Source organism: Microchirus variegatus, assembly GCF_963457635.1.
Source record: "Microchirus variegatus genome assembly, chromosome: 17".
NCBI classification, from domain to species: domain Eukaryota; kingdom Metazoa; phylum Chordata; class Actinopteri; order Pleuronectiformes; family Soleidae; genus Microchirus; species Microchirus variegatus.
In genome coordinates this window covers 3,233,443-3,250,934 of record NC_139818.1, presented here as the reverse complement: position 1 = coordinate 3,250,934, position 17,492 = coordinate 3,233,443, and the positions used below count along the sequence as shown (strand labels likewise).

At 43.7% G+C, this 17,492-nt stretch overlaps 2 protein-coding genes across 2 annotated transcripts; both read left to right on the top strand.

Annotated features, from left to right (window-relative positions):
• Positions 1–368: 368 nt before the first annotated feature.
• Positions 369–9,527, top strand: glp2r (glucagon-like peptide 2 receptor; the record flags this gene model as incomplete). The annotated part of the gene is made up of 13 exons (XM_083904281.1): positions 369–443; positions 514–613; positions 695–799; positions 2,005–2,126; positions 2,227–2,333; positions 4,267–4,423; positions 4,512–4,671; positions 6,028–6,088; positions 6,166–6,232; positions 6,463–6,551; positions 7,553–7,691; positions 7,773–7,814; positions 9,144–9,527. 13 exons carry the CDS (start codon positions 369–371, stop codon positions 9,525–9,527), a joined length of 1,608 nt encoding a protein of 535 aa, XP_083760407.1.
• Positions 9,528–12,379: 2,852 nt separating this feature from the next.
• On the top strand, positions 12,380–16,816 carry pts (6-pyruvoyltetrahydropterin synthase; the record flags this gene model as incomplete). Its single annotated transcript, XM_083904268.1, has 6 exons — positions 12,380–12,471; positions 14,217–14,296; positions 14,391–14,413; positions 15,806–15,862; positions 16,510–16,580; positions 16,693–16,816. 6 exons carry the CDS (start codon positions 12,380–12,382, stop codon positions 16,814–16,816), a joined length of 447 nt encoding a protein of 148 aa, XP_083760394.1.
• Positions 16,817–17,492: the final 676 nt, after the last annotated feature.

Sequence of the window (17,492 nt, the reverse complement as noted above, 5' to 3'; positions counted from 1 at the left end):
CCTTTAAAGGAAACTAAAGGAAACTAGAGGATGGGTTCCTCTTCAAAGACACCCAGTCTGTAGAATAACCTACTGACGACGCCCATGTCTGTCTTCAAGAAGCTCTTGAAAGATTGACAGCTCACTTTTCAAGATGCTAGAGGTTGCAGATCCCTGGTCCAACCCTAACCCTAACCGATGATGGGGAAATCTAGCCAATTAGTTGGGTGTTGTAGCATTAGTATTAGCATCTTCTGTCCTAGCACCTTACCTTACCCTCTGTCAGATTGCTATCGATTGGTTTTCCTTTCAAGGCTACTAGCGTCTGCTCAGCGCTTAAATGTAAATTTCACAGCCTAGTTCCTGGAGTTAGGACACTCTTCGTTGGAATGGCTGCTTCTCCAGCACCAGCAACCACCTCCTACACCACAAAGAAACCTCAAGAGTTTAAAGAGTCTAAAAGAGTCGGACAATAGTCGTATCTCCAGAATCAAAACTGCTCATCTGATCACGTTCTCGCTCTCTCTTGAAAAGGTCTCGGGCTCAGTTCTGGAAAGTCTGATCGCTAAACGGACCGAGTACTGGGAGAACTGCAACAGAACCCTGGTGCACTCGAGTGCACTCTTGAAAACTGGTGAGTCTTCATCATTTATTGAGTTATCTCTGTCTGTACATTACGTCCTGTAGATTAAAATCCTCATGATTTTCATCGCAGGAAACTTCTGCAGAGGAACCTTTGACACGTTTGTGTGTTGGCCTCATTCATCTCCTGGGAACGTGTCGGTGCCGTGTCCGTCTTACCTGCCGTGGATCAGCGAGGGTAACGTTTTGATTTCACCACGTTATCAGATCATTTGTGAGTTTGACAGGAATCCTCTGCTTTGTAAAAGCCAGACAAGTGTTGTTTAAAAGTCTTAAAGTTTCTGAGTTCGCTGGTGCTATGGCTAGCGCAAGTCAACGGTACCAGTTAGCATGGCATTAGAAACACTCATACCGACTCCACAGTGCACCCGAGGCGAATCAATTGTAACGGCAGACTAAAGATGTACATATCTGTGTTGATAGAATGTTTGAAATAAAACTAACCTTGTAATTTGAAGGATTTATGTCTCAGCGCGTCATACTTCCTGTTAGGCTATGGCAGCGGCGGACTGATTCTGCTGCTGCTGAGAAAGTAGTCCCTCAAAAATTCATGCGATGCAAGGTTAGTTTTGTTTCAAATATTATTCTATCAACACAGATATGTACATCGATAGTCTGCCGTTACGATTGATTTGCCTCAGGTGCACTGTGGAGTCGGTATGAGTGTTTCTAATGCCATGCTAGCTCGTACCGTTGACTTGCGCTAGCCATAGCACCAGCGGACTCGGCAACTAGAAGAACTGAATGAAATTTCTTGAAAACGTCTCCAGACGTCTCCATCACACCGGCTGAGTTGGAAAATAGGTCTTATGTCCAAAATTCCCAACTATCCCTTTAAGGTCAAATGTAGGTCAACATCCTGTGGGAAAGAAATGGCTTTAAAGCCCATTTTGGGGCAAAGTCGCCAATCTTTTTACTTCATATTTAAAGTAATGGCTCCCACTTTATTCGTTTAAATTTGGAACCTGCTCTTGTTTGTCCAAAATAGCTGCCAAATACGGTTGCTAAGTAGCGAGACTTCCCTTGAGGGACTTGAAACAAAGCTTTTGACTGATTCGATCATTTGTTGAAAGCACCTTTGTGCGAACTTTGTAGCATTCGTTCACGTCAAACATAAATCTGTGGCTAACGTGATTCAATCTCACCATCGAGACTCAGAGGAACATTAGACTGACAGTGAATGGCTATTATTCTTTTAAATGATTGACAGAGTGCATTGAAATCCCGCTGTGGATTTATATAATAGCTTATATTGGTTTCCTGCTTTATAATAAAACACATCGCACGGCACATGGGGAAAGGATTAGCTCATGAGCTTCAGTCAGTCAGCCTGTCATCTAATGAAATCACGCGCATCCAGAGTTTCTTTTCAATCACACGCAGACGCCTCCAGGAGGGTGCACAGGGAATGCTTAGCGAACGGGAGGTGGCGTCAGAAGGAGAACTCTTCAGAGGCGTGGAGAGGTGACTCAGAGTGTCAGGAGGACCACTTCTTCAAAGACAAGGTGAGGACGAGGAGGAGGAGGGGGGAAAACGGTTGTGACGGAAACTGGTTTTATTGGCAAGTTTTTCCCTATACCGTAAAAGTTCTCTCCGTCCGTCCAGGAAGACGAAATGCTTCGTCAGACGGCGCTCAGGCTCATCTCCGTCATCGGCTACTCGCTGTCGCTGACCTCGCTCACGCTGGCCACGCTCCTGATGGGAATCCTGAGGTCAGTGACCGACACTTGTCCTGACTTTCTTGCACAGTAATCGTGTAAACTGAGGACATCTTACAATCCAGTGACCCAACGGTCAACCGCTACGAAAGGTTCGGCACCTGGAGGTAGCAGGTGGTGGCCGTCTGTATTCTGTATATCGTCATTGGGTTAGGATTAGGGGTTAGGGTTAGGGTTAGCCTCCACATGAGACAAGCTCCGTGAAGTTGGCCCCCCATCCCCAATAAAACAATTTCAAAATACTTGTAATCTTTGTGATTCGTTTGTGCTGGTTTGTGCTGCAAAGATTTTTGTTTGTGCTGCTTTAGTTTTTGAGATATTAAACATTATTGCAAAATGGGGCGCGCGTGCCCGCGCCATACTGAGCGAGCCCCTTCACCACTCGGTAGGTGAAGAAGAGGAATATGAAGCAGAACCAGCCAGATTTGTCCAAATGAGCTGAAAATGGTCTCGTTTGTTTGTGCTTTGTTTTATGCTGGTTTGTGCTGCAAAAAGTTTTGTTTGTGCTGCTTTAGTTTTTGAGATATTAATATATCTATATTGTCACGCAGCCCCCCGTATCGTCCAAATCAGCTGAAAAAGCTCTCATTTGTTTGTGCCCTCTTTTGGACCCTGGGGTCTTCCGTCAGGTGTGACGTTGACCGAAACGTCACCTACCATCAAAGACCAAACTTGTGTGACAAAGTGTTTAGGGGGGGTGTGTGGCAGTGTCTGTGGCCGGTCTGGTGGCCCCCCTGGGGCGGGTAAGCGTCTGTGAAAGCCTGGATGTGGAGCTCCAGGAGTTAGTGAAAAAATGTCAAAGTGTTGACTTCCAGGATTTGGGGGCGGTGTGTGGCGGTGGCTGTGGCCGGGACAGGGGCCCCCTGGGCCGGGTAGACCTCCGGGGAAGTCCCGGTGCGGAGCCTGGAGGTCCAATAACGGTTAATATTAATCCCAGTACTGTAAAGTAAAGCAGCACAAACGAAGCACGAACAAATGAGACCATTTTCAGCTGATTTGGACGATATGGGGGGCTGGATATAAACATGTTAATATCTCAAAAACTAAAAAAGCACAAACGAAGCACAAACGATTACAAGTATTTTGAAAAGGTTTTATTGGGGGGGGGGGGGGGGGCAACTTCACGCAGCTCATGAGGCAGGGTGGAACACCCTGGACAAACAACAACGAGCAAACAACCATTCACTCACTCGTACAATCAATTTAGAGTGTCCAGGAAGTCAGAGTAGAACACACGGGGTAGAACACGCTAACTCTGCACAGGAAGTCCCTCGGTCAAACCAGGACACGGAGACCGGTGACCTTCTTGCTGTGAGGCTAACAGCGCTAGCCTCTACTGTATGCGGTCATCTAGAAGAACTATCTGTCACAAATAAACGACAGTTATTTGTTTCTCCCGTTACTCGATCGCTACACGGACACTTGTTCCAGACGATCAGGCCGTAGATCCGTCTAGATTAGTCATTTATTTGCTTCGTCGTTTCCTTCAAGAAGATTCGTGATGGCTTTATTTGTCCCATAGGAACTCCGTCTTAGACACAAAGTACCACCAAACACAACCATGACATGGACTAATACCCCCAAAAAACATCAAAGACCTTCTTCTTATGTCCCTTTCAATAGTGGATTCAACGTTGACCCTCCACACCTTCATTGGCAGGTCTTCTGTCAACACAGATTTGGTTATCAACGATCTGATGTCTCCAAATTAAGAAGATAAACGCTGAGATATGAAATTGATGTTCTTTAACGCACCGTCAGGAGCTGGAGCAGCAGAACACTCGAGGCCTGAGGAGTTATTTACCAGACAGCGAGACAGATTAATGATTCTAAATGTCACGGGAGTCAAGAATCGATTCCACCTCCGATCGTTCGTCTTCCCCTCTGTAATGTGGTCTCGGTTGCTCTTCCTGTATCTGTTTACCAGGAAGCTCCACTGCACCCGGAACTACATCCACATGAATCTGTTTGTGTCGTTCATCCTGAGAGCCGTGGCCGTCATCTCCAAGGAAATCATTCTGTACGTCATGTATTCCAACCTGCCAAAGGACGACCCCGGATGGAACTCCTACCCAACCTCTGCGGTACGCAAACAAAAGACGACGTGACGATCCTGTTCTGGAGATTTTTTTTAAGTTCCTAAACCATTTTGCTCACATTTTGTTCCCACAGACGGCGCTGATGTGTAAGTTCTCCAAAGTGTGCATGGAGTACTTTGTGGCCTGCAACTACTTCTGGCTCCTGGTGGAAGCCATTTTCCTCCACACGCTGCTCTTCACCGCCGTCCTGACCAAGAGGCGACTTCTGAAGAAGTACATGCTGCTCGGATGGGGTAAGAGATATTTCCATTTTTTCCACTAGCTGCTCACTGGGCCGCCGGTTGGTGTAGTGGTGAATTCCAATTCCTTGCTTAACCCTCAATCTCAAAAATGCTCTCCCTCTAGTGCAAATGCTGTCCCGATTCTCAGAAAAAATTAAGTTGAGGCCAAGTTTAAGGGCTGTATCGCCCTCAATATTGAGATTTTCCGAGACCACCCTTGGGAGCGAGGGCTACCCAGAATGCATTGCATGTTTTTAACATAAGAAAGATGGCGTCGAAAGCAGCGAAGCGAGTGCGATACAAATGAAGTATTTTCTTTGTTAATAGAGATATAAAAATGATGAAAACCATTGTATTATCTTAGTTTAGGTCCATATTATGGATTACTGACGTCATTGTTGCGTAACATTTATTTTTATTTTATGATCTTTTGTCAATAGTCGGCCGGTGTGGTTTACTTTTCAATAAGTCGTGGTGTGTGGTAACTGTCAGCTGAATATTTGTATGAGTATCATCTTATAACTAACTGACAACCTAATAACTTGACTGAAATAAAATAATAAATAAATAATCCTGACGTAAATGTGTTCTTCTTCTTCTTCTTTTTTGGTGTTGACAGACTGGACGCAGCTTCCGCGTTATTCTGCCCCCTACAGTCTGAAGACGTATCTGCATTTAAGGGGTGTCCCATTTCTAAGTGACAAAATAACCCTCAAAACTTGGTTTTGACGGCCAGTTAAGATTAAGGGTTGAGATTGAGGGTTAAGATTGAGGGTTAAGATAGGAATTGGAATTGGCCCTAGCACTCTTGCCTTTGCAGCAGGAAGACCCGGGTTCCTGGGTTCGAGCCCAACTTTCGGAACAAGGGCCTTTCTGCAAGGGAGTTTGCATGTTCTCCCTGTGTGTGCGTGGGTTTTCTCCGGGTTCTCCGGCTTCCTCCCACAGTCCAAAAACATGCGATATGGCGATTAGGTGAATTGGTGACTCTAAATTGACCGTAGGTGTGAGAGTGTGAGAGTGTGAGTGAATGGTTGTTTGTCTCTATATGTGGCCCTATGATGGACTGGCGAACTGTCCAGGGTGTGACCCTATCGCCTATTGCCCAATGTCAGCTGAGATAGAAACAGCCCCCCCCCACGGTGGAGTATAAAGCGGTAGATAATGGATGGATGGACTAGCTACTCAAGGAGCCAAAGATGTTCAGGTTTTACTCTGTAGATTAAATGGACTTTGACATTGTTTGGACAAGAAATGCAAAGGAACAGACATGGACGCTGTTTTACTAGAACATATAAACAACACAAGACAAGAATTAGTGTCACATTCATTCGCTTTAACTGTTCATTTCATGCTTCTGTGTCTTTTCAGGAACCCCCGTCCTGTTCGTGACGCCGTGGACCGTCGTCAAAATCGTTTATGAAAACACAGAGTGAGTGTTTGTGTGATATCACATGATTCACTGTAAGCTAATAACTTATATTACAACTTTCAAAATTGATTCCTAAGGTGCTGGTCAATCGTGAACAGGTGGTTCTGGTGGATCATCAGAGGCCCCATCACTCTGTCGGTGCTCGTAAGTGAAACTCCTCGACTAAACCCCTTTGAAAGTCTTGAGAATGACCAACAGTAGCGTTAGTTCGGCGTGAGGCTTGTTCCTCTGCCATCAGGGCCTCAGATGAGTGATCCTGTGATTTCATACCACGTTTACAGGCCCCAGTCTTGTGAGGGCATGTGACGCCGAGACAGTCACAAGCATGATGAGATTTCAAATCCACTGTGGTTGTGTGTGTGTGTGTGTTGCAGGTCATTTTCTTCATCTTCATCAAGATCCTGATGCTGCTGCTGTCCAAACTCAAAGCAGATCAGGTGAAATTTACAGACTACAGATACAGGTATTCGCTATGAAAAGTGGTGTCATTAAGCATTTACTGATCACATTATCCTTGAGGGACTTGTGGGAAGTCCATGACCTCGTGGAAAGGGAACTTGGCTTCTAACCAAAACCCAAAGGCCGACAGGGTCAGGGGTATCTGGGGAACCACTGCCCTGCATCTTTTAGATCATTGGTTCTCAAAGTGCGGCCCGGGGGCCAATGGCCCCCCGGGCCGCACAATGACGATGCTGACCTTCTGAATCCTGTGTTGAGGAACATCTAAAACGTGCAGGCAACACTGGGCCCCCCCGGGCCCCAACCAAGACCAGGATTAGCAACCACCGTGGTAAACAATCTTCGTCCTCATTTGTATGTCCTTATATCCTCTGAGCGATGGCGTGTACATGTGTGGACGTAACCTCAAGTTCTGACCAAAAAACAAGAGCTTGCCGCTAACTGCGCAGGAAAGTGTTCTGCTACGAGCTAGCTAGCGCGATCAGAGATACAGTCCATGTGGTCACACGAGAACATGCGCACAGGGTCGGGGTTTGGGTATCTGGGGAACCACTGCCCTGCATCTTTTAGATGTTCCCTGTTCGAACAAACCTGATTTTTTGGGCTTTGGCGGAGCTTGATGACGATGTTGACCTTCTGAATCCTGTGTTGAGGAACATCTAAAACGTGCAGGGCAACACTGGGGCCCCCAAGACCAGGATTAGCAACCACCGCGGTAAACAATCCCACATGAACGCAGCGTATTTATAAAAGTCCAGCTGTTCGGAAAATGGGAAAACTGCTGGAACGGTAGCTGGAAAAGAACGTCACGCCGCATTCTACTCCATAAAAAAACAGTATCAATCCTCGTTTCTTGACATCTTGTACGTCTTAATGATTAATACTCTGTGTATAAACAGTACATGAGAATTTAAAATACCACCACCAGCCGTACATCGTGTCCTCTTTATCGTAAACATCTTCACATGTTTACGCTTTCTCGTCTACTTTCTTTCTGTGCATCAGTTTGGCAAGAGCGACACTGGTCCTCATCCCTCTGCTGGGAATCCACGAAGTGGTCTTCACTGTGCTGGTCGACGAGTGCGTGGAGGGCAGCAGCCGCTATGCCAGGAACTTCCTCAACCTCACGCTCAGCTCTTTCCAGGTAACTGCTGGAACTTACCCGGAGACTTACTTATTACTGCTTTTCTAGATCTACGTCGACCCTAATGTGACTTTTTTCTAGGGTTTCCTGGTTGCTGTGCTCTACTGTTTTGCTAACGGAGAGGTACGTAGCCTACGTTTTTGGCAATTTGTTGCAGATTTTGTGCAGCGTTCCACCTCTCGTCGAGTGAACGAGGGCGTTTTCCAGACATAGCTGTGAGGTTGCAAATGTCTGCAAAAGTTGCTCTTGACATTTTTTGATAACGTCATAGTGGGAAAATCATCTGAATGTTCCAGACATTCTTCTGCTGTTAAACTTGTCCGACCCACACTAAGATTTATTCATTTGTGAAATTCCCTAAATTTTCTGCACCCAATTTCGTGGACATTTTCTGGAGCTCATGTTTAAAAACCAGCCCGATCGTATACAATCAGTATATGTTATAGTATATGGCAAATTGACAATTTTTTTGTTTTTCGAAATACAATTAGCATCATTATTGACTAGCAACGGCTAGAGCCTGATATTGATTTTTTTCCCCCTAATTCTCAACACAAACGTTACGTCAAAAAACCAGGCACTCAAGAGTGCCCTCTCCTGGACGTCGCAGCAATTACTACAGCCAGTCTGACGCGCCGATATTGGCTGAAATGTACGAACTATTTCGAACCAGCGCTAATTTTAGCAAAATTTAGGCTGTTGTTTTATCAAAATGAATAGATTAAATTAGACCGTAATTTATTGCTGTATTTAAGTCAAGTGATTGAGGCAAAAGTCGAAATATTTGCACGTAAACTTGCGTTCAAAGCAGTGGAGTTGCCCCCTGGTGGTCACTCGATAGAATACGCCTTTCAGACGCTGAAACTATTTTCGAACCAACGCTGAAACTATTTTCGAACCAACGCTAATTTTAGCAAATTTTAGGCTGTTGTTTTATCGAAATGAATAGATTAAATTAGACCATAATTTGTTACTGTTTTTAAGTCGAGTGATTGGGGCAAAAGTCGAAATATTAGCACGTAAATTTGCATTCAAAGCAGTGGAGTTGCCCCCCTGGTGGTCACTCGATAGAATACGCCTTTCAGACACTTCCAAATCGACTTCCCTTTCCAGATTTAGTCACTATGTCCTTTAAAATATATGATAGATATATAGATATATAGATATTTAGTATGCAAACCCAATACTTTTGGGTCATGGAATGCTCTTATAATCTTGTGATTGGGTTCGAAACTGTTCAAAAATGGCCTTTATTTGCTTAAATAAGTGTGAATAATTCATTTCTACTATGCAAAAATTTAGTAGTGTTCTTAAAAAACAGCCCGGTCATATACAATCAGTATATGTTATGGTATATGATAGGACTTATTGGTTGGGTTTCTTGGTAGAATGTGACCCCCAAAAAGTTTTAAAAATCACAGCAGCTTTAGTAATTTCTTTGTCTGATTTTAGGTCCAAGCTGAACTGAAGAAGCGCTGGCAACTCTTCCTGTTCACCAACCACTTCCAGGTCAGGGGTTGTTTCCAAGGAGAGCCGCTCAAGCACCTGTGGAAGTGCGCTCGATGGCGCCACCCGCAGTGCGCTCAGCAGAACGACTCTTGCGACGAGGGCGGCGCCTGCGCGACTCACCCTCACCTGCATCAGGTGGCCGTGCACGGAGGAGGAGGAGGAGGTGGTGGTGGAGCGCTCAGAGTCGGCGAGGTCAAAGGTCAGGGGCTGAAGGGCGGCGACGTAGCAGGACTGGACTTCCTCACCAGGAAGAGTTTGTCCAGCAGCGACGGCGAGATGACGCTGGGGGAGACCATGGAGGAGATTCTGGAGGAGAGCGAGTTCTGATCGCCGGTTAGCCTCCAGGTGCTGAGATAAGAAACAACCAAAACCTGGATCACCCACATGGTTATAACACTGCCTCAAAGTGGCTGAAGACCTTCACAAGAAGGACCTCCAACTTCTCCAGGCCCAAGATTCAAGAATCTGTTCCAGACTGCAGGTTTTAGATCTGGGTTACACCTGGGTCCATTCATGCTAGCTACTCGAGGGTGGTCTTCAAAGGTCTTTCGTCCTCATTTATATGTCCTTATATCCCCTGAGCGATGGCGTGTACATGTGTGGACGTAACCTCAAGTTCTTCATTGTCTCTTTTGACCAAAAACTGGCTAGCTGGCCGCTAACTGCACAGGAAAGTGTTCTGCTACGAGCTAGCTAGCGCGATCAGAGATACAGTCCATGTGGTCGCACGACACATCACCGAGAACATGCGCAGTTAAAGATATTCTTGGCATGTGGATCACAGATCAGGCAAGCTAAGGGCTAACATGTTAGCATGTTAGGTAGCTAGCTTGCCACCTTTGTAGCTTGGTCAGTTTGTCATTAGTTATGAGAGGAAAGTGTACGACGAACTCCTGTCTCGTATCCTCCGCAGACCTCTGCTGCTTCCTAGCTAAACGTAGGGGATGCTAAATAGCTAAAAGGCTAAAGTTGGATTCTCTGACACACCACCGAGAACATGCACACTTAAAGATATTCATGTCACGTGGACCACAGACATGCCTAATCTGGCAAGCTAAGGGCTAACATGTTAGCATGTTAGGTAGCTAGCTTCCTAACTTTGTAGCTTGATTAGACTGTCATTAGTTATGAGAGGAAAGTGTACAACGAACTCCTGTCTCGTATCCCGAAACACAGGCCTCCGCTGCTTCCTAGCTAAACGTACGGGATGCTAAATAGCTAAAAGGCTAAAGTTGGATTCTCTGACGCACCACCGAGAACATGCGCACTTAAAGATATTCATGTCACATGGACCACAGACACGGCTATCCCGAAACACAGGCCTCCGCCGCTTCCTAGCTAAACGTAGGGGATGCTAAATAGCTAAAAGGCTAAAGTTGGATTCAGAATTACTCACAGAGGTTTGAACGCAAGCGACTGATAGCGGAGATTCTGGTTGACCTGATCTGACCATTCATTATTTTTATGTATGATATGAAACATTATACATTTTTCGCAGCCGTCCAGACTCATAACCCACAGACGCTACAAAAAAATAATCAAATATCTGTCGCGTACTCTGCCGTCATATAAACACGCCACAATAATCCGCTACTATACGAACGTTGTGTTTGATTTTACCGTGAAAAACATCGTCACAGGCCAGTTATAAATAAATATCCATATGACTCATCTGGATTGAAACGTATAAACGTATAAATACAGTGTATTTGTCGTCTGAATGTGAATAACGAGACTCATTGTGCAGCAAGTTTTACGGCTTTACATGTTTTCTACTTCTACTACGAAGCTCTTACGCGTGTATGAGAAAGTTGTTGTACAGTTGTATAGTGTACTTGTATATCATGATTTGTACTCGTAGTCTCACCAAAAGATATATAAAGATGTATGCACTAATAAACAGTTTAACTGTCAGGGTCGTTTTTCTTCTTACGCTGCCTCTAGTGGTAGCTGACAGAACAACACCTAGTGAAATCAGGTTTGATGAAATATTACGTGGCATAATATTTTCCATTAAGATGAATGATTTTCAGATGTTTTGGTCTAATGTCTCTGATTGGAATTAGACAGCATTCAAAGATGATGTGCTGGTGCGTTCCAGTTTTAGTCGGAAGTCAGAATTTCCGACTTCCTAGTCGGATGTTTCTGTTTCTGCGTCGGATTTCCAACTTGGTAAGTCGGAGCAACTTTACATCTAAGATGGCTGCCGTTTACTTCAATAGTAAAAACACTCTTTTTTTAATTTTGTCGTATTTTGTTCACGTTAAATCAGTCGCAAAAATTGACCAAAAAAAAAAATATTGTTTTTTGCGAAATACAATTAGCATCGTTATTGACGAGCAACGGCTATAGCCTGAAATTGATTTTTTCAGAATTCTCAACACAAATGTTACGTCAAAAAAAAACAGGCACCCAGAGTGCCCTCTGCTGGACGTCGCAGTAATTACTACAGCCAGTCTGACGCGCCGATATTGGCTGAAATGTACGAACTATTTCGAACCAGCGCTAATTTTAGCAAAATTTAGGCTGTTGTTTTATCAAAATTAATAGATTAAATTAGACCGTAATTTATTGCTGTATTTAAGTCGAGTGATTGAGGCAAAAGTCGAAATATTTGCACGTAAACTTGCGTTCTAAGCAGTGGAGTTGCCCCCTGGTGGTCACTCGATAGAATACGCCTTTCAGACGCTTCCAAATCGGCTTCCCTTTCCAGACTTAGACACTATGTCCTTTAAAAATTATGGGTTATGGTTACATACACACACACATATATATATAACTATATATATATAGATATAGATATATATATCTATATATATAGTACACAGACTGTCATCGAATGCTCTTATAATCTTGTGATTGGGTTCAAAACTGTGGTTTCCATCAATCACATGATGCCTCAGTGTGACGTAGAAATAAATGACCTTTATTTGCTTAAATAAGTGTGAATAATTAATTTCTTCTGCGTTGTAAAAAACGCAGGGGGGCCGGGGGGGGGGGGCTTTGTTTGTGCAGTTGGGACATGTGAGTCGTATTTACGCCCTTTATTTAAGCCAATCACGCTGTGATTTGAGTCACCAGGGGCTGGATCTTTTAGCCTTAGCAGCGGCTCGTCTATATTATCCTCCCTCTCTGCCTTCCTGCTGCTGCTCCTCATCCTCTCCCCCGGTGTTTTGACCATGGCTGAATCCGCTAAAAGCGACTCCTCGGCGGATCGTGTCGGATACATCACCCGCGTGCAGAGCTTCAGCGCCTGCCACCGGCTCCACAGGTGAGCGGCGTTATTAGCAGTGGAGAAGCCTTTATTATCTGTAATGTCCGCTTGAATTATGCCCTCGGCTGTATGCCGAATTGAACCTCTACTATCCACTTCCCAGGCGGACTTTTTATTTTCCACTTTTCTGCGGTGGTTTTCGTACGAGGGCGAAAGAGAAATTAAAAGTGTTGAATTTTACAACGGGGACTGGCGCTGTCGGCTCGAGACTCGATCCGCTAACCGCACTGCTGTTACACAGAGTGACGTAGAGTCGCTAACAACCTCCTCTGTTTGCAAATGTTTGTTTTATTCGACTTAAACACGCGTTTAAACTCACATTTTATTCATTTATTTTACACTTAGACGCCGGTTTTGGCTACAACTAGTTCGGTACGATGTTGTGTTACGTCAACGCCGCCGGGTCCGCCATATTGGACGGTGGTGGTCAATATTATTATTAAATATTCAATATAATTTTGTATTATTCAGTGGTTTATATTCAATGGTTAAATACTTAAACGATAGTCATACAGTGATTTAATCACGACCAGATGCTAAAGTCATGTATAGATGATTATTAGGGCCACTTTTTTGCTAATGTGTGGAAGACTGTTAATGCCATGTAGCTAAAGGTGTATGGAAGGTTATTAGTGCCAAATTAAAGGAACATGCAGCTAAATTAAAAATTAGACCGCAGACATGGATAATTAGCTTTGGATGACTCTGTAATAATTGTGTTTACCTGCGTTAATTTGTAAACATAAACCGCTAATGCTATAGTGGTAATCCAGCCAGCAGTCATACGTATTTTGTTTATGGAACTGTCAAGTCAAGCTAGATTTAATGTTGTTGCATAATTAAAATTAAAGGACCTTAAACATCAAAGTTATATATGGAAGATAGTGCTGTCAAATGTTAGCGCGTCAATGTTAGCGCGTCAATGCACGACACGTTTCCATGACGACTGACCGGAAAAAGACGTGCGTGACGTCATACATGACTCCCGATTGTTAAAATGAGTCTCTAAAGCAGGGGTCACCAACGTGGTGCCCACGGGCACCTGGTAGCCCGCAGGCAGCCAATACAGTGCCCGCGGGCTCACTTCACTTCACTTCACCTCACTTGCATGTATCCGTATGATCGCAAAGTGAAATATCTTTGATATTGTTTATAAAAACTGGTAATCGTTAGGATTAAGCACTGGAATGAATGTGTATGCAGTTGAATGCATAATATTAATCATTTAAATGGTAAACAAACAAAAAGATATTATATGGTAGCCCTCCATATTATTTTTTACCCTTAAGGTAGCTCTCTGTCTCAAAAAGGTTGGTGACCCCTGCTCTAAAGTAACGCTAAACTTTAAAAACAGAGGAGCACATACGCAGTACACAGGTACGCTGGTTATCCATAGCGCTGTTCTTTTCGTTTAATAAACAGACCACTCCAGTTCGACTGTAGGCGCGCTAACGGAGCTAAAAGGAGCTAATTAAGCTAACGGAGCTAACTGATAAACGGGGCCTGGACTCTGGTGTCACGGGACGTAAACATGGCGTCTTGCGCGTCTTTTTCCAGTCAGTCGTCATGGAAACGTGTCATGCTAACCTATTGCACAGCACTAATGGAAGATTATTAGGGCCAGGTGTAAGATATGTATGGAATATAATTAGTGCCAGACTTTAGAAAAGTATCAAGGAATAGTTTTTGTTGGGCTAGACATACAAAAATGTTTAATTGAGTACGTCTTCATCTGTTTTCAGTGTTTTGCTGAGTGACGAAGAAAACAAAGAGGTGTTTGGGAAGTGCAACAATCCTCACGGTCACGGACACAACTACAAAGGTTTGTCGTTAAGTTATGCTAACTTATGCTAAGTGTGAACTTTCAATGTTTCCCGTTTGTTAATTCCATTCATTTCTCTCGTTTCTCTCCACAGCGGAGGTGACCGTGCGTAGAAAAGTGAGTATCTGTCGGAATCTGCATGCTATCGCTAGGACCTGATACGACATTATCAGCTAATGTTGTGTTTTCTGCTTTTGGCGTTGTGTTTTACTATTTGCGATGGTGATTTGCACTTCACGAAACCGACGCTTTGCTCAATGTTTACTTTTCTAAATCGCATATGATTCGCGTTATCAGCTAAATTTAGCATCGTGAGTTTTTGCTTTTTTCGGCACCAGTCAGCCGTCATGGCTAATGACGACTGCAGCAGAGATAGTTGGGAGAAATGTTTTGGCGAAGCCTGAATAAAAGTAAGCATTGGTTTTCCAGTTAGCCTTTGTGTCAATTTTGAATTTCCCCTCGGGGGGCGGAGCTGGGGATTAAAGAACGTCTGATCTCTTTGCTTCAGGGTTTAAGAACTATCAAAAACAGGTTTCTGTCGCACATTATTTATCCCAAAAGCACACACACACACACACACACACACACACACACACACACACACACACACACACACACACACACACACACACACACAAGACAATCCTTGAAAGTGTGTGAATTCGAAAATCGCCCTAAATAGACACGGGTCATTGAAAGTGCTTGAATATTGTGCTAGCTTTCGGAAACCGCTAGCACAAACCGTTGCGTACAGGGATGCTAACGTATCGTCTGCGATACTCTCTGTGTTAAAGGGTTTGTATAAGCTGTGTCGGTATATTCTAGTCCTTGAATTTGAGGGGAATTGGTCCTGGAAAAGTCCTTGAATTTGAGGGGTATTGGTCCTGGAAAAGTCCTTGAATTTGAGGGGTATTGGTCCTGGAAAAGTCCTTGAATTTGAGGGGAATTGGTCCTGGAAAGTCCTTGAATTTGAGGGGAATTGGTCCTGGAAAAATCCTTGAATTTGAGGGGAATTGGTCCTGGAAAGTCCTTGAATTTGAGGGGAATTGGTCCTGGAAAGTCCTTGAATTTGAGGGGAATTGGTCCTGGAAAAATCTTTGAAATTGAGGGGAATTGGTCATGGAAAAGTCCTTGAATTTGAGGGGAATTGGTCCTGGAAAGTCCTTGAATTTGAGGAAAATTGGTCCTGAAAAAGTCTTCGAATTTGAGGGGAATTGGTCCTGGAAACTCCTTGAATTTAAGGGAAATGGTCCTGGGAAAGTCCTTGAATTTGAGGGGAATTGGTCCTGGAAAGTCCTTGAATTTGAGGGGAATTGGTCCTGGAAAAGTCCTTGAATTTGAGGGGAATTGGTCCTGGAAAGTCCTTGAATTTGAGGGGAATTGGTCCTGAAAAAGTCTTCGAATTTGAGGGGAATTGGTCCTGGAAACTCCTTGAATTTGAGGGGAATTGGTCCTGGAAAAATCCTTTAATGTGTGGAAACCTTGACTCCTGCTGTGTTGCGTCTCCAGATCGACGGCGTCACCGGGATGGTCATGAACCTGACGGACCTGAAGAGACACATTGAGGTAAGAACTTGTCTTTACTGGGATTTAACCCCCCAAAAAAAGCCTAAAATTCGTTTTTCTAAATCGTTTTCCTTCAAATGTTCACATTTCCATCACTTTTTAATCCACTTTTGCAGTTTTCTGACTGCAAATATGAGTTTGTGTCGCTTTTGTGAACCGCCAACACCTCCGCACCAGAGTCCATAGAGAAAATCTGCGATTTTACGTCACGGCTCACCGGAGTTCTTGATCCACTTCTGCCTTCATTTCTGACTTCAAATGTTATTTTGTGACTTTGCGAATTTAAAACGCTTAGTTCGGCTTTAAATCAGTGACGTAAACTCGCCGAACAAAACGGCAACAAAACAGCGACGCGTTTTCCCCTATGAGCTAAAACGCTGATTTTCTTTATGGACGTTGGTGCGTGGACAGGAAGTGACACGTCGGGCTGCTTTTGTCGCCATTACAACATTTATTTTTTACGAGTTTCTCTTAAACTGAGCACAAAATTCACTCTCCAGCGCACCGACTAAAATCGTCCCCGTCAAACACAGATGCACAGAATGGTTCCTACCTCAACAATTCTCACAGATTTAATGCAAAAAAATATAGTGTCGTAAAACAACAGTCATTTCAAGCGTTGTCCCTGAAATGATGCTGTCCTGCAGGACGTCATCATGACTCCACTGGATCATAAAAACCTGGATAAGGACGTCCCGTACTTTGCCAACGTCGTCAGGTAAATATCTTGCGTAGCTACTTCGTACAGTTGCTTCTACAGATTATATGTATATGTGTGTGTTTTACGTGTGTTTATTTATTTATTTATTTTGTTCCCCTTTGTGCGTCAGCACCACCGAGAACTTGGCTGTTTACATCTGGGACAACATGGCCAAGGTCCTGCCGCCCGACTCCCTCTACGAGATAAAGATCCACGAGACGGACAAGAACATCGTCACGTATCGCGGAGAGTAGACGACGAGTGTTTTCCCCTTTTTATTTAAGTGGTTTTTGAGGGTGTTTTTTTTTGACAAAGGCTGTCAGGGTGTCAACACTGAAGGGAAAAACCTCATTGAGAAAACCAGTGATTTTGAGCTCACAGAGACACAGGAGCTGCTGGTCTTCTGCAGCCTTGTTTTATAAATTTGTTTCACTAGGGTAAATAAAAATGAGTCATTTCACAAGCCGAAGTCACAAAATAACTTATTTTAACTTAATTATGGAGGCGTCAGTGGATCGACAACTCAACAACTGAACTGTGTGCTGTGATGTAAAATCAGTGATTTTCTCTATGGGGTTTGGTGCAGGGTTGTATTCTTCTTTGTTAGTTTATTTTTACTTAAAGTCATTCCTTCATATTCAGTGAATAGTTTAACGTCTCAAACACATTTAATGACATACAGATTATAGATTTGTTACATGTTAATCCCTGAGATTATTTGCGTTTTTTGTAAATAAGTGTTGTTTATGAAGCCGTGTTGCAGATATGGACAATCACTTATTTCTGTTGTTGTTTTAGTATTTTATCGTATAATGTTCACTGAAAAACTGGAAAATTATTGACAAAACTTCAGAAATACTTTTTATTTTTAATTTAAATTAAAGCTATTTGAAATGTTTTTCACATAATTGAATACATTACTGTGGATAT